General features: G+C 43.3%; 1 protein-coding gene across 1 annotated transcript in view; it reads right to left on the bottom strand.

Annotated features, from left to right (window-relative positions):
* The window catches only part of LOC138205498 (protein enabled homolog), a 69,119-nt gene that overhangs the window by 41,083 nt on the left and 6,955 nt on the right, over nucleotides 1-21,081 (bottom strand). Inside the window, exons 2-3 of the mRNA XM_069161512.1 lie at nucleotides 11,259-11,424; nucleotides 5,762-5,939 (exon numbers count right to left, since the gene is read on the bottom strand). Coding sequence (XP_069017613.1) covers nucleotides 5,762-5,939; nucleotides 11,259-11,424 — 344 coding nt within the window. The remainder of the gene's footprint in view (nucleotides 1-5,761; nucleotides 5,940-11,258; nucleotides 11,425-21,081) is intronic.

The raw sequence follows: 21,081 nt of genomic DNA, 5'->3' as shown, positions 1-21,081 counted from the left end.
TTGGATTGGATGTGGATCTCTATCTCCCTGCACCTCCAGCTCTCTCAGGTTTCAGCCCCTCCTCCCCAACAAAGCTTTCACAGGATCCGGAGCCACATGGCAAACAGCTGGCAGCGACAATAAAGACTTAAAATAAATGATGATCCCCAGTTAGCAACTTTTCACAAGTCTCTGTGGAGACCAGCTTCTGCCAAGTTGGAGCGTAGCTCAAACAAACAGACCAGAGGATTGGAGTCAGCTCGTCTGGCGAGGGCGCATCAACGCTTTCATTTCCTGATTAGTCTGGTTCTGACTTGAAAACAACGAGGTGAAGATGCAGCTTACATTGGTGCTGGACGAGATGACGACGGACCAGAGTGGTGGTTTCACTCTTTACAATACTCACTGTTTACAATGCTCACTGTTTACAAAGCTCACTGTTTACAATACTCACTGTTTACAATGTTCACTCTTTACAATACTCACTGTTTACAATACTCACTGTTTACAATACTCACTGTTTACAATGCTCACTGTTTACAATGCTCACTGTTTACAATGCTCACTGTTTACAATGCTCACTCTTTACAATACTCACTGTTTACAATACTCACTGTTTACAATACTCACTGTTTACAATACTCACTGTTTACAATGCTCACTGTTTACAATGCTCACTGTTTACAATACTCACTGTTTACAATACTCACTGTTTACAATGCCCACTGTTTACAATGATCACAGTTTACAATGCTCACTGTTTACAATGCTCACTGTTTACCAGTGTTTACAATATTCACTGTTTACAATGCTCACTGCTTACAATATTCACTGTTTACAATGCTCACTGTTTACAATACTCACTGTTTACAATACTCACTGTTTACAATGCTCACAGTTTACAATGCTCACTGTTTACAATACTCACTGTTTACAATGCTCACTGTTTACAATACTCACTGTTTACAATATTCACTGTGTACACATACTCACCTTGTACACATACTCACCGTTTACACATACTCATCGTTTACACATACTCACCGTGTACACATACTCACCGTGTACACATACTCACCGTGTACACATACTAACCATTTACACATACTCACTGTGTACACATTCTCACCATGTACACATACTCACTGTGTACATATACTGAACTGTGTAGTTGGCCCACCAGAAAATATGGTATCAGCGTCACGTTTTGCCTCACCTGGGCATGAAAAGTACATGTATGTATAACCAGGGTCAAAGAAGCTGGTCATGTGATGAGGGTCATGTGGCAACTGTCATTTGACAAAAAGTACAAAAGTGATAAAGTCCAAGTAAGGAGGCGGGTTGGGGGGGTCCATATCCAGGACTCTACTCCAGGTTTGAGTCTGTAAGACCCACAGACTGTTTATAAAAGAGTTCGTAGCTTCCAGGTCTGAAAAATGGTTCCGATCCAGAAGTGTCTTAAGCTGCAATACCACCGAGTGCCACTAGAGGTCGGCTCCAAAAAGCCTCCGGCTCCATAGACTCCCATTCAACTCCATGAGTTTTTTTTGTTAGCTTAAGTCGCTCCTACTTATTAGTTTTCTGTGTTCGTCAGATACGTTCTATGACTTCAGCTGTACTCCGTCAGGCCTTAAGATGACTAATGTTGTGATTTTGTGCTATTTAAATAAAACTGAGTTAAAGTTCTATGATGAAAGGGATTTTCCTGTCAGCCTGCACTAAATGTTCTTCTGTCCAGGGTAGGACACGCATTTTTTTTTCGGAGAGGGAGTTCTTTTGTGCCGGTGCAGAGGTCAGACCAGGACTACACCACAAAAGAGAGACATTCCTCGAGTAAAGAATAGAAGAGATAAAACAGTTCTCTCCATGTTGGTTTTTAACGTTTCCCTTTAAGTACCTTTAATGTGTGAATGTTGTTAAGAGTTCTTCAGGTAAAGAGCATGTCGGCAACACGGTATAAATCAGGCCTGTAGGGTGAAGACTATAGGAACTGTAGTCTCAGCCTGAAGAGCAGCTGCTGTTACTCGGCTCATCCTGGAGTTAGTCTTGTCCTCACAGGCTGCTGCTGTGCTGTGATTTACGTCTGTATTGATTACTGATCCGGTCCTTTAGAGGGGAAACACCACACGGATTTCTACTCTGCTGTAAAGCACTTCAGACAAAAGCTCAGACAGCCACTTTAAAGGACTATTACACTGTAAATCACAACAGTGTGTTCATGTGCTGGTGGCAGAACCACAGAACAAGTCAAACAGATGCGACTCAACATATTTTCCTTCATAATACTCTATCGGGAACGTGTAAAGTCAAAATGGCGTCGAGCCACAATGTTCCACATCACAGCCGAGACATTAAAACCACGTTAAAGGCTTCAGTGTGTCACTCACGCAGCACATATTACCACATGCAACAAACGGCTGCTGCTCTGTCATGTGGCAGAGTTTTACCCCCCACAGGCTGAGTGATGGGGGTGAATCCCGGGGGGGGGGGGACTGAAACAGGCGCCACTGAAAGCAGCTGTCGGGACAGAAATACAGAAGCCAAAAAGTGGGGTGAAAGGGGAAACCTTGCCGCTTCTCTCAAGCTTCTGTATGCAACTCAAAGCACAGGGATATTCTGTATCCAGTTAGAAGATGTATCAATGTAGATTAATAAATGTAGATGTATAGATGTATATGTGTAGATGTATAAATGTGATGTATATGTGTAGATGTATAAATGTAGATGTATATATGTAGATGTATAAATGTAAATGTATATATGTAGATGAATAAATGTAGATGTACAGATGTATATATGTAGATGTATAAATGTAGATGGATATATGTAAATGTATAAATGTGATGTACATAGGTAGATGTATAAATGTAGATGTATAAATGTAAATGTATATATGTAGATGTATATATGTAGATGTATATATGTAGATCTATAAATGTAGATGGACAGTGGTGTGAAAAAGTGTTTGCCCCTTTCCTGATTTCTTATTTTTTTGCATGTTTGTCACACTTAAATGTTTCAGATCATCAAACAAATTTAAATATTAGTCAAAGATAACACAAGTAAACACAAAATGTAGTTTTTAAATGAAGGTTTTTATTATTAAGGGAGAAAAAAAAATCCAAACCCACATGGCCCCGTGTGAAAAAATGTTTGCCCCCTAAACCTAATAACTGGTTGGGCCACCCTTAGCAGCAACAACTGCAATCAAGCGTTTGCGATAACTTGCAATGAGTCTTTTACAGCTGTGGAGGAATTTTGGCTCACTCATCTTTGCAGAGTTGTTGTAATTCAGCCACATTGGAGGGTTTTCCAGCACCAACCGCCTTTTTAAGGTCATGCCACAGCATCTCAATAGGATTCAGGTCAGGACTTTGACTAGGCCACTCCAAAGTCTTCATTTTGTTTTTCTTCAGCCATTCAGAGGTGGACTTGCTGATGTGTTTTGGATCATTGTCCTGCTGCAGAACCCAAGTTGGCTTCAGCTTGAGGTCACAAACAGATGGCTGGACATTCTCCTTCAGGATGTTTTGGTAGACGGTAGAATTCATGGTTCCATTTATCACAGCAAGTCTTCCAGGTCCTGAAGCAGCAAAACAGCTCCAGTCCATCACACTACCATCACCATATTTTACTGTTGGTATGATGTTCTTTTTCTGAAATGCGGTGTTACTTTTACGCCAGATGTAACGGGACACACACCTTTCAAAAAGTTCAACTTTTGTCTCGTCAGTCCACAGAGTATTTTCCCAAAAGTCTTGGGGATCATTGAGATGTTTTCTGGCAAAAATGAGACGAGCCTTAATGTTCTTTTTGCTCAGCGGTGGTTTTCGTCTTGGAACTCTGCCATGCAGCCATTTTTGCCGAGTCTCTTTCTTATGGTGGAGTCATGAACACTGACCTTAACTGAGGCAAGTGAGGCCTGCAGTTCTTTGGATGTTGTCGTGGGGTCTTTTGTGACCTCTCGGATGAGTCGTCGCTGTGCTCTTGGGGTAATTTTGGTCGGTCGGCCACTCCTGGGAAGGTTCACCACTGTTCCATGTTTTCTCCATTTGTGGATAATGGCTCTCACTGTGGTTCGCTGGAGTCCCAAAGCTTTAGAAATGGTTTTATAACCTTTTCCAGACTGATAGATCTCAATTACTTTCTTTCTCATTTGTTCCTGAATTTCTTCGGATCTCGGCATGATGTCTAGCTTTTGAGGATCTTTTGGTCTACTTCACTTCAGGCAGGTCCTATTTAAGTGATTTCTTGATTGAGAACAGGTGTGGCAGTAATCAGGCCTGGGTGTGGCTCGAGAAATTGAACTCAGGTGTGATAAACCACAGTTAAGTTATGTTTTAACAGGAGGGGGCAAACACTTTTTCACACCACTGTATATATATATATATATATATATATATATATTATATATTATATATCAAAAACATGGCCTGACCTTCGTGTTGGGCTGTAAGAATTGCTCTTCTTTCTGTTTTGGAGAGCTGGACTACAACATGGATATTCTAAATACTAAATGATGTGATGCTTCTGTCTTTTCTATTCAGAAGCTGTTGTCAGTGTAAATCAGTGCGATCTGTAGTGGATGTTGAGGTCTGGATACAATGGATGAATCTGAAAACATGTCATGGTTCTGATCACTGTTGCTATTAAGAAATATAATGTATTTATATGTGCAGTACTGTAAAAAGGTTGTAAGCACTGATTAGATCCATCATTAAGTCTCATCAGGAAGGTGTCGGATGAATCTGTGGTTCATTTAAAGGTCCACAGTCCTGCAACAGATGGTCTGTCCCCACTGAGCCCTCAACATCATCAGTCAGTCTGGGATCACATGAAGACACAGAACACAGAAACCTGCTGGAAGAGCAGCTTCATCTGTCCACAGATGAAACGTGATCTACTTTACTGCCTCTCAGGGAAATCTATGTTGTGTACAGCTGCATCCTGCAAGATTACATGATGTACACAACACAGAACAAACACAATAGACAAATTACACAATTGTACCTCTAATACACGATGTGACATGTGGTCAGTAAGAATTATAATGAACCCAATCAAACAATATCAACAGCACATATCTCACGTGATAAAATGAAAAACTGATGAATTCAGTTCATACAGGTACTTTGTTCCAGTCTCATGGAGGTCGGGACTTCTATACGCTCTTCTTTGTTTTATTCCAGAGAAAACTGACATCATAAAGAGCTGAAACACCATCGACCAGAGCTCCAATGAAGTTTTATAAATAAATGAACGAGTCATGGAGACATCCATGCGTTTAAACATTATAGAAAATATATGTAAAATTCAGATTAAAGAAATATTGAGTCTAAAAACGTTTTACAGCAAGAAAAGAAACAGGACTGGGTGCTTACGGCATACTAGCAGCTCTGCGACGCTGACATTAGCATGCTAAAGTACAAAGACGACGCAAACGCGCTGACGCTAAAAAGGTTTCATTTTTACTATGTTCACCATTTTAGTTTGAATGCTGGACTTCAAAAGGGAAACGGTTGATACCCAGAAGAATGAATACTTGATAACGAATCGAAGGAAACTTTTAACACATCCATCCGTGTAGAGTTACAGCGGGATCTGATCATGTGCCCATAACAGAAGGAATTACATTCTCTTCAATATTCATGAAAATGTCAAAGAAATTGAATTTGGGTAAAACTGCTGAACATGGCAGATGAACACATCTCTGGTGGATGAAGAGCTTTGAGCCGCTGTTGAAGTTCTGTTGAACAGCTCAGACAGTGTGAGCAGTTCTTACCTGTGTCCTGGGAGTTGAGCACCTCCAGCGCGTGCATCATGGCGCTGGCAAAGACGTTGGCGTCCTCCTTGCTGCCGAAGTTGAGGCCGTAGACCTGTCGGGCATCTCGCCACTGATGGAAGGTCTGCGTGGCCTGGTTGTACTTCAGCCCCTTGGGAATGGCACAGTTGATCACCACCTGCAGACGTCCACGACGGTCAGTGGAGAGAAGGAACAGGGAGAAGAGAAGAAATCAATGATTGTCAATGCAATTTACATACCAGAGCAACACGATAACCAATAAAATGAGCGCGTTTCAACCTGAACTCTTTTATTTAAAAAAAAACATTTGGGGCAAAAGAGTCGGATGAAGCCTTTAAATAATAAACTACAATTAAAACTGGAAGCAGTGATATGCAGGCCCTCGCGCAGTGCGCGTTGGGGATCCGGTGGTTCGTGGCCGCTGGCTCTCTGACGTGCACCACGCGAGGGACCGCATATCCCCGCTTAAAGTTGCAATTTTTGTCTCGTTTCCTGTGTCCAGCAGGGGGCGCTACAACTATGAGTGAATATTACCATACAGGTGTCTTCAGGGTGGGACTGTTATCAAAGATGTATGGTTTGAGGAAGATCGGAATATGTATAACAAAATTTGAGTCACTTGCAGTTTCATGGCGAGACGCTCAAAATGGCCACCACGCCACGGGCACACCGATCAACAAAAACAAATTCACGATGCCAAGAGACTTTTCGGTACATCTCGGTGTGATACACCAGTCCAACGAATTTGGTGCATGTATGTGAGACGAGGTACCGTCGCTGCAGTTTAGGGGGCGCTAGCAAGCCATTTGGCCACGCCCACTCAAAAAACACATTATATGTATCGTCTCACCACGCCGGATGTATGTGCTGCGTTTCACGAGGTTTCAAGCATCCTTTGACCTTAAACATCAACTTCATGTGTCGTGGCGAAACATCAAAGTTTGACGCATCACCATGGCGACGCCTTTTGACAATAACGCACAGGATTCTCAATATATCATTGACCACGTTAAGGCCATTCTTGCCTGAATTGAGGTTCATGTGATGAAGCAGCTCGACGAAGCATGTGAAAGTATGAAATATTTATTTTCCAGTTGCCACCAAGGGGCGCTATGACTATGAGCGAATATTACCACACAGGTGTCTTCAGGGCGGGGCTGTTATCATACCTGTGATGTTTGGAGAAGGTCGGTCCATGTACATAAGATTTAAAGCAACTTGTAGTTTCATGGCGAGACAATCAAAATGGCCGCCACGTGACGGGCACACGCATCGACGAAAACGAATTCTTTTGATAACTTTTCATCCCCAACATGAAGTCGGTCCGATAAAATCCCGAGGAGGAGTTCGTTAAAGTCCAATGTGTGAATCGCCCAAAATGGCGACTAAATTCAAAATGGTGGACTTCCTGTCGAGTTGATGTAATGGTGCAGTGTAACTTTTTTGTGCGTCTAGGTGTGATACACGTGTCCACCGGATTTCGTAGCGCGTAGGTAAATGTAGCCGCCGGGGCATCTCTTTAGGAGGCGCCAGCGAGCCATTTGGCCACGCCCATTCGCGACTCCACTAGAATACAAAATCTTTCGCTGGGAGAGACGTGTGTACCAACTTTCACGAGTGTTTGAATATGATAAAACCTCCAAAAATGCAGTTCTTTGCGGAGAAAAATAAGGGACGAGAAAAATAATTTTACGAACAACAATTGGGTTTTCGCAACTTCGGTGCTCGTGGCAACCTAATTAGCGCCGACCTGTCTGCCGCTCAAGTTGTAGTTCACGTCCATATCTGTCCAAACTTATAGAGATGTTGCTGCAACAACGCTGTCAATTCTAAAACGTGGACGCGTCACACACGACTTCAATTACAGGTTTGCCTCCGCCCTTCGTGAAACACAGAGATCAGAGGACAGAAACTGTGACCAGCAACATGCCTTCAAAACAGAACAGACACTCTCAGTGGGCTGGACAGAAACGGGTGCTTTTACCTGCTCGTGAAAAGACTTTATGATCCGCTCACTGCCTGGTTAAAAGGTGCATTCGATGCTGGCATCGGGGATTTATTGTGTCCCGGGCACCCAGCCAAGCAGTAAGGCCTGAAGCAACCCTTCTCTGAATTATTGAGACAAATAAGGTCCCACAACCCGAGAGACGACGGCAGATTCTCCTCTCTCCACTTCTAAACCCTTCACACGCACAATGAAACGCAGTATTAATCAAAGGATCTTACTCTGCATCGTAAGCGGTGAATGTTTGGGGTTGATGTACAAAATACACAAACATCGTATTGTGACTGTTCATCTGATGCAGCTGAAACACCCCGAAAAGATGTGTAATACAGTCTAATCTCAAAATCACCCAATCATCTCGTCCAAACTAATAAGAGAGGATTGAAAACGTTCCCCAGCAGTGACGAGCTGCTTCACAGTTTATCTCCGAGGCCCCGCGCGGAGTTCAGATTCCTGAAGCCTCTTGCTGAAAGTGAAGGATTAAACTGTACCGAGACACCCTATAAAAAAAAAACAACAACAACTCTGACTTTCTCCACAAGGCAAAACATTGCTTTGGCCAATAATCAGCATCAGGAGCGCTAACACCTGTTAACCCATCAGCTGTTCATGGAAACTTGGTCTGGCAGGCTGAATTTATTTGAACTCGGAGAGAAATAATCTGTGTTATTGTAATGTCTCAGTGACAGGAAGGGATTTACTGGGTAATAAGAGCGATGTGAGAAGTGTAACTACATGCTTATTGTTAATGGCAGTGAGAAAAACAAACTGGTCTTATGACCGCAGCGCCACACGGCAACATTCAGCCTGCAGCCCGAGTGAGAACCGCCGACACCAGCACTTCATTGCTTTAAGCTTCACACGGCAGCAAAGTGTTTGTAATCTTTATTAGTTCTGCATTATGAAATGTGCCAAAATAACAACAGAATCTGAATGAGAATATTAACACTTCCGTTATCATACCACTTCCTCCAGGAAATCGCCATCTTGAGATTGGAAAAAATGAGCAAAATCTTAAGCAATCGTCACTATATTTGCATGCGCTTGTAATTTATTTTTCTAATTCCTGCAATTTTTCCACAAAAAAGTTTGTCAACAGAAGCTGTGCTGAAAGAATTTCGTCATATAGTCGCCTTGTTCGACAAAACTCGCTTTATCAACACCAATAACTAACCAATAGCACGGTTGTTCTCCTCTCAGCACCAAAACAAACTCCAGCAGAAAACCTAGAAGTGACGGGGTTTGTGGGAAATGTGGTCTTCACATTAAAATGATCGAATGAAATGTTTCTTATCAAATCAAAGTGATTCCATATTACTGGACGTTAAATTAGTTTTATCCGCACGCTTTGGGTCTTCTGATCGGTGTCGTATCCAGATTGATTTTTTTAAAGTCTGAACAGCTAAAAACCACATGAAATGCGATTTTGGCGATCTGGATCCAAACCACATTTTGTGGAGGTTTGAAATGCGATTCTAATCGGATTCCTGCCGATGCGTCTCAGTCCGGACGGGCTCGGATCGCCATTCGCAACGTGACGACGTCATTTTCAGAGCGACAGAGTGAACAGAATCTACGCTGCCGCAAACGGAGTGCAAGCAGAAAGTGTAGATTTTGCCGCTGTGGAGGACGACGACACCAACAGTCCATGAACAGAAGCCGAAATAAAACTGTCCGCTAACGCTTCTGTGTTTGGAAGCCGTGTCACCAGCGTAGCTGACGGTACGTTGTTTCCATAGCAACCCACGCAGGTGAGTTGGTGATGTCTGCACGCAACAAATCCAATCTGTTTACTTGCAAATAGCTGTGCGTGTAGGAGTGTGTGTGTGTGTGTGTGTGTGTGTGAGTGTGTGACTGTGTGTGTGTGCGTGCGTGCGTGTGTGAGACTGTGTGTGTGTGTGTGTGTGTGTGTGCACGTGTGTGTGCGTGTGTGTGTGTGTGGGAGTGTGTGAGTGTGAGTGTGAGTGTGTGACTGTGTGTGTGTGTGTGTGTGTGTGTGTGTGTGAGTGAGAGTGCACGGGAGTGACTGTGTGAGTGTGTGTGTGTGTGTGTGTGTGTGTGTGTGTAGTCCTCGTCTGTTCCAGCAGCCTCTTGGTGTATTTAGAGGTGAAGTTTGTGTATCGATCCACTGATGACTGAACACTCCTTCAGTCCTTCACCATCTCTGATGTTTTTGGTAGCACGTTTGTTCTTAATGGGTTTTGTTTCACTTCAGAAACATGTAATCAAACCAGGGACGTCCAAAAGTTCGCACACAGCTGTGAGCTGAACCAGCTCCTCTGAGCTTCTTCCTGCTCCCATGTTTCAGGATTCTACTGCGTGTGCATGAATCCGTGTGTGTTTATACATGAACGCTTGTGTGCGTGCGGCCTTCGTGCATGACGCTTGTGTGTTCTTGTGAATAAGAGCTGAGCAGGCAGTGGGATGTGCTGACATCGGCATGATTTAAAGGAGTTGGAGAGTAAAGAAGAAAACAGTTCAGGTCTCAGGAAACCGGTTCAGCCAGTGTGTCTGCATGCCTGCGTGTGTTTCTGTATGATTTGAATGGTGTCAATCCCTCCTGCTATCACGTCAGTTTTCCATCACGAATGTCGTTTTTTTGCACAATGGCAAAGTTCCTGTACAGAGTGTGAGGAAACTGTCCTTTAACAAGCACACAGAAACAAAACACACATTTTTCTCCAAACTGACTGGAAGACAGTCCTTTGAAAAAGATAAAACTGCAAATATACAAGGAACATCTCAATGGGACCCGGCATGGCTCCGCCCCTCACGCCTGCTGACACCTTCAAATTCTAACCTGACCCCTTTGTCAATCCTGTGAAGACTGATGAGCTGACTAGCTGCAAGCATGAATCACACATGAATACCACATAGATTCTGTAGCTACTTCGTCATATGTTGTCATCACAGGAAAAAGCCATATTTGGTAACTGCCATCCTTGTCTTAGATGTAACAGCCTTTATAAACTTAAAGCCAGAAGTTAGCTTATTTCTTAAAGGGCCAGCGCACACCTGTAAGGTGTGCACAGTTTAGTTGTGCCTCATTTCTAAGTTTGAGTAAGCATTGTTCCTGTAGTGGCATGTTTACATACAACAGTAAATAATGTTCAATATATAGCTATCACTTTAATTCATTATGTCATACTTCAACGGGTGTTTTGGACCCCTCATCTGAAGTGTGGTTGTTTGGTTTCAGTTACAACGCTTTCCTTCACAGAACGGGTTTGTCTTTCTGGCTTTTATTGGAAGGTGTTGAGTTTGGATCCACTTTAACAGGACAACCTGGGGTGGAAAGTGAAGGTCCAGCAGCACTACAGCTGTGTTCACAGCACACGCTACGACTGTTTTTACTGGAGATTAAAGCGGAGTCCAGCTCATCCAGCACCGAGTGTTACATAGAGTCCATAGAGTCCATGTGTCCAGCCTGCTTTATGTGTGCTCGGGTGCAGCCCCGTCTCATCCACTGACCTGATGATCCTGGATCTTGCGTCCCACTACGCGGAAGGCGTTGTTGCCCGTGTGGTGGTAGATGTGGACCCTGCTGAAGCCCGTGGAGCCGCCAGCTGGGACCCACTTCTTGTTGGCATCGTCGTACACCATGACGGCGGCTCGCGCCTGGCAGATACTCTGTTCACTGCAGGGAGACACGACACGAGGGGAGAAATATCACGTTACATCATTTGGCTGCAAAAAACACAGACCTGATCTGAGTCGAACATTCATTCCAACAAAAACACAGAGCCAGTTAACAATCTTTCCTTCTTTTGGGTCTTTGTTTTCCTGTTTGAAGTAAACCTTCAGAATGAATACGTGTTGTGTAGAAGTCATGGTGATGCAGCAACTCTACAGACCAGCCAACAGAGACCTCCACCTGCTCTGCCAGGGCTGCTTCTGTAATTACAAAGGCACGCCAGCATCTTTCAGGATGCTACACACAAAAAAGACGCCGTGTAAAACGAATGCCAATTAACTGAACTAGTTACCAACACACAGGCTACCAACACAAGCCTTTTTATTTTCATTTTTAATGGCACTGCTGAGTTTGTGGTATTTAATATGTTGTCATGTATCCGCCGTGTCTCTGTGTCTCATTCTATTAGCGTCTGACATGGTCATAAACATACCGACTCCACTCATCCTTCCACTTAACCCCAATCAGGCTTCTCTTAGAAGAGCACACGTGCATGAGTAAAAATGACGACGAGTGAGGCAGAGACACAGATGTGGTCTGAAAACTTGAAGGCAGACACGGAGTGCCGAGCGGCTTCACATCCACAGAGCCGGCAGCAGTTTGTGCTCTGAAGGCTGCACCTGCTGCTGCAGTTCATCTCTCCCTGATTCACTCCTCATTCAGTTGGACGACCCTCCGACGTCGTGCACACTGACTATATACTGCACATACAACACATAGAGGGGAACACACACAGAAGTTAGGGTTTTTTTTAATTAATATTGGTTAAATATGAAAATGTTTAATCCGATTTTTGTTGTTGTTGTTGTTGTTGTTGTTTGTATTTGTTTCAAAAAGGGTCTTATCAGCCGTTGCATGTAGATTTTATTCTTTATGTTAAATTTCTGTCAGTTTGGCCTGAGATAAAAGGTGAAACTCAAAGCGGCAGAAGTTTAGATCCTACATTTCCCAGGATGCTCATAGCATCACGGCTGCTAAATGTCTTGAAAACTCCAAACGGACAGTGCTTTAACAGCTGTCTCGTTTGGTCTGGACCTTCAGACTTTTCAGTTCGATCTGAACTAAAATATCAGGTGTAAAAAGTGACTCGGACCGCGGTTCTGATTAAAGAGCAACATTTCATTTAATCAAAAGAGGTGGTCTCGGTCTGGATCTGTTTGCAGTATGAAAACCGTTTTTTTGGATGGTTTGGACCAAACACAGGAAGTTGAGGACAGCTATCATCAACCGTTAAACATCAGAAGAAGAAAATTAAAGATGAGCCGCTGTAGCACGTGGGGAAAGAAAAATAATTTCTCCAAAAAATCTCATGTAAACAAAACAAAAATCACATAAAAATGCTGAAACTTGTGACTTCTTTTCCGAGAGGAAAATAAGTGCCAGTCACAAAGCCATAATAATAATAATAATAATAATAACAATAATAATAATAATAATAATAATAACAATAACAATAATAATAATAATAGTACAGCAGCAACAAAATGAAGCTGATCAATAATTTTTCTCCATTTAAACAAAAGAGGCTCCAAGATGAGCATCACACATCCGACACACGTCTTCAAAGCAATCAATACTGAATACAAGGAGACGCAGCCCACATGGGGGAATACAACAGGAAGTAGGTACGTCATCCAAATGTCTTTAGTATGCTTGGAAATATGAAATGTGAAACTGAAACTAACCAGGTCAAATGTATACAATGAACCTGGTGGCGTGTCTCTTTAATGTGCTACAGGATACCCGTGGACGCACTACGACTGGATGTCACTCGTTACATGGCTTCTCTTCAGAACAGCTAATATAGCAGAGAACAACAGAGGGGAGAAAAGAGCACTTCAGCCACCTGAGTGTCATATTCACAACCTGAATACACGGAGAGAAACAGATAGAAGGTGAAAAATAAGGAAACGGGAGAAGAGATTGAGAAGCAGAAAGTGTAAAAAAAATATATCAAATAACAGGCACAAATTTCTCTGAGACACGAGAGTGATAAAGGAGTAAAAGGAGGTGAGGAGGGAGCGACGAGAGGACAGACCCTCATCCTCTGAGACACGACCTGTGTTTTCAGGAGATTTGTGTCAGAGTTAGAAATGCATGAAAACAGAGGGTCAAAGCTGAGAAGCAAAAACACTTCCCTGAATATCGCTACCCAGCATGCATCTCACTCGGTCTGAAATAGCCTTCTGTGGAAAACAAAAAAAGATCTTCTTGATAAAGCTCGGAAACATTTCTCTCGCCTGTATGTGTTGTGCACTTCATTGTTACAAACTCAAGGACACACACGCACCCAACCATCTGCACGCATGCAGCCTTCACCAACACCTTCACACCTCTGCTAATGTGCTTCATTATGACATGAAGTTGAACTGTGAACAGCAGCTGATGAACCTGTGGTACGACTGAATCTACAGCTTGTTTGGGTTTTTTAAATCACAGAGTTCACACCTCACAACTGGCTCCTTGTGTGAGTGGAAACAATCTGGATCTGCTAACAAAGGCAAAATAATGAATTCATGACTTGCTACTATAGCTGAGGATTTTTTTTTTTTACATATTCCACAATTATTAACCCTTACGTCTCTATTATACGTGGTAAATAGCCATTGATTTGTCTGAGGGGCTCGGAGCAGCAGCTCCTGTGGTTAACCCACCCACAGTCACTGCTTTATGTCTTTATACTCAAAGTTTAAAGTGTGCATCATAATCAGGAGTCAAATTCATGTCTAATATAAGAGAATGTGACATTTCCGAAAAACAAAACTAGAACAATGTGTTTTTGTTATTTTGGTTCGCAATGTTTGTTAAACTTTGTCAGTGTGAAAGTTTTACCTTCCAAGCCCTGAACTTCCTGCCTGGTTTCCAGATTCAGACTCTGACATTCTGTCAACGCATGCTGCCACTGTATTTTTTTTTTGTTTCGTGGACGTTCCATTTTAAATTTCTAGTTTTTGTGTTTAGAAAAGTGTGTAGGATTTAATGACACGGTGGTGCGGTTTAATGTGGAGGGTTTAATGGGGTCTATTGACAGAAAGGAATTTTGTGTTCATAATTGTTCCCTCATTAGAGTATAAAACCCTGAAACTAGGACTTGTGTTTTTTGTTACCTTACAATAAGCCCTTTATATCTACATACTCTTCCACCGAGCCCGCCGTGTTTCTACCAGGCGTACAATCGATCAGAGGAGAGGATGACGTGAGGAAGAGTCAGTCGGTTGCAATCTGCAAACTCACCGCTAGATGCTAAATCCCACACACTGCTGCTTTAAAAGAGGACGTGAACTGTAATGATTTTTGAATCGCAGGCTCTCTTTCACACTGATTTGGGGCTGAGTGTCCGTCTGATTGCATGCAGCCATTCGGAGGGGGCACGTTAAACATTCACGTCTGAGCGGTACAAAATAATGACGATAATAACGATTGCATTGCTGCATGTTTTGTTGATTGCGGTCACTCGGTCGGGCCCGATGGGGATGTTGGCGTATTATCATAGCGTGGAGTAAACTGAAGTTCAGGACCACTGCAGAGACCACAGCCGCTGCCTGCGGGGGTTTAAAGTCACAAACTTTCACCACACTGCGCGTCTCTGAGCAAAATGTCTACAGTACACGCAATGCACAGTGTGCAGCGGTTTGCATGTGTTTGTTAGTAGTGTGCGTGATCCAGCCGGAGGCCCCAACGCTCCACTTCTCTGAAACCGCTGCGAGCTATAGAGGAATGCAACCCAAAGACTGGTGAGAGTCGGAAAAATGTGGAGACTAAAAGAACAAAAAAGACAACATGAGACATAAAGAGAAACCCCCTCAGAACATATCTGTGCAGCAAAGAGCACAGCAGACGAGACACAACTACTGTTTCCTTCTCGCTCCAATCATTGACATTAAGGCTTTTTTTTTTTTCCCCCCCGAGCCAAACAAGAAAAGTATTAGTGTGGAAATAAAATGGTACGATTACCTTTGGTCTCCATTGATGGCAGCAGCAGCGTCTCATTGAGATGAGTGTAAATTATGTGTTGCTGCATGACTCTTGTATCTGCAGCTGCTTTATGAACACAAACTCACAGACCATCACAGTCGAATGTGGATTTCCACTTCTTAAGTACTTGGCTGCTGTGATCTTGTCCTGTTGACCCTCCTCATCTCCTTGTTAACCCTCCACTGAACACTTCACCCCCCCCCCTCCCATGCCCCGCCCCCTCTCCACTCTGTGTCACTAGCACTGAACAAAGTGACGTCTCCTTCCTCACATCACACTTTTTTCTTTTTTTTTCTACTTTTTTAGAGTAGCAGCTACAGCTCAGGTCACTCGGCAATAAATACTGCATTTTATATTCTAAACTGTATATTTACCTGAATTTAAGCAAAAACCCGTTGTTTTGTGAACGTTATGAATCCTCCAGTTCAGATTCTGTCCGTCACCATCTTGCTGGTTCGGAGCGGTTTGGAGCAGGAAGTGACCATATTTGGACCAGCTCGGGGAGGAGCCAGCGGTGGATCTGACCGATCTGATTGGAAACCTGACGATACTACGTCCCGCCCACCGATAGCTGTAACCTGACTGCACCACAGGCCTGTCAATCAAACAGACACGGCCCAAAAGCTGGTCTTTCTGAATCTTATTTTCTAATGAATCTAATCTGTGGTGGAGGGGCGGGGAGGGAGGGGCTACGTCACTACTTCACTACGTCAAAACGTCACTACGTCACTACGTCACTATGTCACTACATCAAAACATCAACACACCACTAAATCCATCTCCACACCACCACACCACTACATCACTACACCACCACGGATGGAAATTGTGACTAATTTCACTGCTGATAGGCCAAAGTTACGCAACCAGCCCGACTGACTTGTCTAAAAATAGAAACAAACCAGAACGAGGTGACTGAAATCTCATTCCGTGTGTGTTCCAAACACACTCTGACAAAGCCAGGAGATGAATGACGACTTTCGTCATGCCAGCTCGCCGCTCCTGTGGGTCGACATACCGTGGAGGGTCACGGTGGTATCAGCGTGTAGAATCTGGTCACGGTACACACGGGATGCTGCGGGTTTCCTTTGTAGGATCTGATTTGATTTTACACCACACGTGTTTATTAATGAGGCAAAACGGATTTTCATTTAACACTAGGATTAGTGATTGATAGCAATGGCCCTCATCTGGTGTGTGTTTCGTGTACTGTGATGTGAGTGACTTTCTTATCTTAATGAATGACCTCCTTAGAACAGCTGATCATTCACAGCAATGCCAACAGCAGTAGCTTGTTTTCTACTGTTTTATGGTCTTTGATGCAGTAAGACTGAACAGGATGTAATAAAGACCTGAATGCTGCAGTTGAAGGTCAGACTCCTCCACCTCCTCCAGCTGCTGGGTCTTCAGCTCTGTCAGATCTGACTGGAACACCTTCATGTGGCTTTGTTGGTGCAAAACATGACGCGACACCAAGCGGCAACCAAAAGTGACATCATCCGCTGGTTTGTGAACGTTATGAAGCCTCCAGTTTGGATTTTAGCCAGCGCCATTTTACTAGTTCAGAGTGGTTTGGAGCAGGAAGTGACCATATTTGGACGAGCTGGAGGAGGAGCCAGCGGTGGATCTGACCGATCTGATTGGAAACCTGACAATACTACGTCCCGCCCACCGATAGCTGTAACCTGATTGCACCACAGGAGTGTCAATCAAACAGACACGCTCCCCAAAACAGGTCTTTCTTAAGCTTATTTTACCTATTTTATTTATTTTATATTTATTTATTATATATATTTATTTTACCTATTTTATTTAACCCCGAGTCACGTACTTTCACACTAGAGTACGTGGTAGAGTACAGTTTTTTTTCCAAACTGTAACCTCAGGTTTCCTCATGGTTTTATTTTCCTGAAGCACGTCACACTGACACGTTTGCCCCCAGTGGATGTCAGGTGTATTACATGCATTGTCATGAAACTGGGTTGTGGTATACAGTTCCTCAGACTATCGTGTACTCCAGTTCAAGGTCTAATTTGTAGATCTCTCTAATAAAAGTCCTTCTTTCTTTGCTTCACGGAACTTCGCTGACACATAAAGCTTGTTTGTTCATTTCCATTTAACAGCAACGAGGATCGTTTCAATAAACGGTTGTTTTTTGGCCTGAACAGATTTACAATCATCAGCTGTCAGACTCAATCGAGCAGCCCTCAGGAACACACACACACACACACACACACACACACACACACACACACACACACACACACACACACACACACAGTCTTTCTATCTTTGTGAGGACATATTGACATTATGCATTCCCTAGCATCTTACCATACAATTTGTTGTACTTACAGTAGAACACGTTCATTAAAAAACTGACTCCCAACAAATGGATTCATTCTTCTGTGTGAACTGACGCTCGGCTCTGAAACCTCAGAGTCAGCTGTTTTTTTTTTGTTTTTTTTTTAAAGCTGAGGATTATAAATCCTGTGAAGCTGAACCATAGAAATGTTAAGAAACACTTTTCCACGGTCTGGTGTGGAATCCAGAGGGAGTCCCTGCTGTGAAAATGAGGGGCAGAATAAAAGACAGAGAGGTGTACTGGGATGGGGGATGACCTGAAGGCTTGTTAAGGACAGACTGCAGCTGCCTGTAGACGGAATGAAGGAGTTCATGATGGAGGAGCTCCAGGGAGCTTCCTGGCCACATCTGGATCCTTCCTTTTCTCTCTCTCTTTGCTCTGCAACCTTCAGCTTCAGATTTTAGCCTCTATCTCAGACTCAGCTCATAACTTTCTGTACCACTAACTCGTCTCCCCGTCGCCTTCCACAAACCATTTTCTCCTCATCTGTCTCTTTCTCCCTCTAGTCCCCTTTTCTCTATCATTAAATCAGCCATCACTTGTGGTGTGTTGCCGAGTACACCGAGTGCTTCCAGCCCATATGGAAGTGATCAGGAGGAGACCAGGAAGAACGTCCCTGTTCTCTCCGCCCTGCAGGTACCGGCCCAGGGTCCGGTATCACAGGCAATTAGGACTTTGCAAAGTCGGCTCAAGAGACTCTCTGGACAAAATGTAGAAGAATGGCCACTTGGATAATAGATTTTCTCTGTGTACAGTGAAAACCTCCTGCAGTGTGATAGAAGCTCTAACAAATATAGGGCTACACTGATCACATGTTTCATGGTCAACAGATCTGAATAATTATTCAGTTTAATGTAACTTCCCGCGGTGGCACCTCTGAATGGTTATTCTCCTGAATTGTCCAATCGCAGCGTAGCGGCGCGTCAAGTTTGGATTTTTGGATGGAAAGCAGAGTGCATGGGGCTGATAAAGTTTACGTTTTGTTTTTTTTTACTTCTCCACAAACAAAAATACAAGAGCCAAAATATAAAAACAGATTAAACACTGTTCAACTGCTCTGAATAAAGTGGCAAAATGCTGTAAATTCCTGCAACACCAACCAAACTTGTTCTGTGAAAGTTACATTTTGTTCACCAAAAACACTTTCTTTTATCACTTTCAAAATAAAAAGCCGGTTTTTAATACAAAGACAGACTCTCTTTCCTTTATTTACTCGTCTTCTATTGCAGACAGATCACCTGATGGTGAGGATGCTGACATACAGTCTTATGTTCAGGTACCGAGCACGTGAGGGAACCGAAAACCTGACAGGTGCAGCAACAAATTAGGGTTCAAATATTTGTCGATTTCTTTTTTTTCAAAATCAACGAATCAACTTTTCAACTTAAACAACATTTTCTTGGAACGACTTTTTGGTCAGCACTTTAACATGAAAGACCTCCACCTGCCACAGATCACCGCATTTAGAGGGAACCCTGTTACTGTCAGACACAAGTTGAGGCTATTTTCCACTGGTTCTGTCTCCGACTGCTTCTGGAGTGAATCACCGTCATTAAAGTCGATGCTTCAAATCGCAGTGGTGGCGGCGCACCGCGTGTCAGCAGCGTCACATGACAGGTTGCCACTGTGGAACACTAAAATACAGGATGAGTCTGTTTTTGACTGAGGCTGCACGGCAAATCGGCCGTGAAGAAGTCAGTCAAAGAAAAACATAGAGACTCCAGTCAATTTTCAAAATAAAACAGCAACGTGAGAACTCCTGATCGTAAAACACATCTTGCATCGCCGCAGGGGAGAAATGCGTTCTCCTCACGCTACAGACACGGTATGAGAAACAGTTCGGCATTAAATAGGAGGATGCGTGTTTTTAATGACTAACAGCAGCTGTATTAACTTTGTCTCTCGGCTGCAGCACAAAAAAACAAATCAGGAAACGGGCGGAGTTTCTGAACTCCTGGTGGGATATGAAGCCGTGCAGAGGACGGATCTAAACCTGAAGGACCGTTTTCAGTCGCAATAAAAGCGCAAACGGAAGCTTCAGGATGGAAACATCATCCTCAGAACTCTGCATACTTCTCTTTCTTCAGAAAGCAACCCCCACTCTGGCCGCTTCCCTTCAAACGGTCACAAGCTCGACCTGCAGCCGTTTCATTCTGGATTCTCATCAGCACACTTCAGTTTCAGACTCATCACACCATCAGAGACTCTGCGGTTCCTCTTCGATCAGGACAGAGATGCTTCATCACAGGATGAAGGTGATCGCTCAGAATAAGTTCGTATTGATTTTGCAGTGACCTTTACTTGGTAAGGGACACGTGGACCTGAATCATACCAGGGAATGTCATCCAGCTGTGTCACTCAGGTTTCAGTATTTATTCAGCTTTTCCTTTTGATTTGAAACCACTCAGCTTCTTCTTCGGTTCTCTCTCGTAAAAAACTGTCAAATACAAATCAATAAATCAATTTTAATGGCAACAAAGAAACTGAGATGTATCTATTCTGAAAGATTTAAGGTTTCATTGGCGTGTGCATATGTTAATAAACTGGCTGATGATCTGTTATCGGTTCCTCAGGTGTATTTAGGTTCCTCTTAAAACGACGTCTTTCACAGTTTTGGATAATTCCACAAATAAAGTTTGGAGAAATCCCAGCAGGTCAAACAGGTACGACACAATATCTGCAAGACATGTTGAGAAAATGTGAGGTGAAGGTTTTGTAAAATCACGAGCATCCATCAGTTATTCCAGACACATCTCAGCCTTTCAAACAGTGAAAACCCGACTGCTAACTTTACATCCCATACAACCTGCAACGGTGGTTCTCTGAATACCACGGTGCCACTGCTTCCTGTTTTAATCCAAGTCAGATGAACAACAGAAAGTCTTTATGTGATTCTAACTTTTATTAGTGTGTCAGTGTTCAGTGAGTACAATTGATCAAAAACTGGAACTAATCGATGCACCCTGCAGTCAGCAGCTGATCACCACAGTCCCGTGTATCTACACCAGACTTTTCAACCCCACTGCCTTTTTATAGGAACTGCAAACCGAGTCGTCACCGTAGCAACACAGTCGTACATGGGAGGACTGTACGCCGCTAAAAAAAGCTGTGAAGAGAAGAGAAGAGTCCAGATGTGTCCACACAGATGTTCCCACATGTACCTGTTGACCAGTCACATGTTTACAGCTGTCTGCATGCAGTTTACCTCACACGCACACGCACACGCACACACACACACACACACACACACACACACGCAC

Source organism: Embiotoca jacksoni, unplaced genomic scaffold, assembly GCF_022577435.1.
Source record: "Embiotoca jacksoni isolate LCO1_2020_lvr unplaced genomic scaffold, fEmbJac1.0.p SCAF_29, whole genome shotgun sequence".
Lineage (NCBI taxonomy): Eukaryota > Metazoa > Chordata > Actinopteri > Embiotocidae > Embiotoca > Embiotoca jacksoni.
The sequence above is the reverse complement of the archived record's forward strand: the minus strand, read 5'-3'. Positions and strand labels throughout refer to the sequence as shown.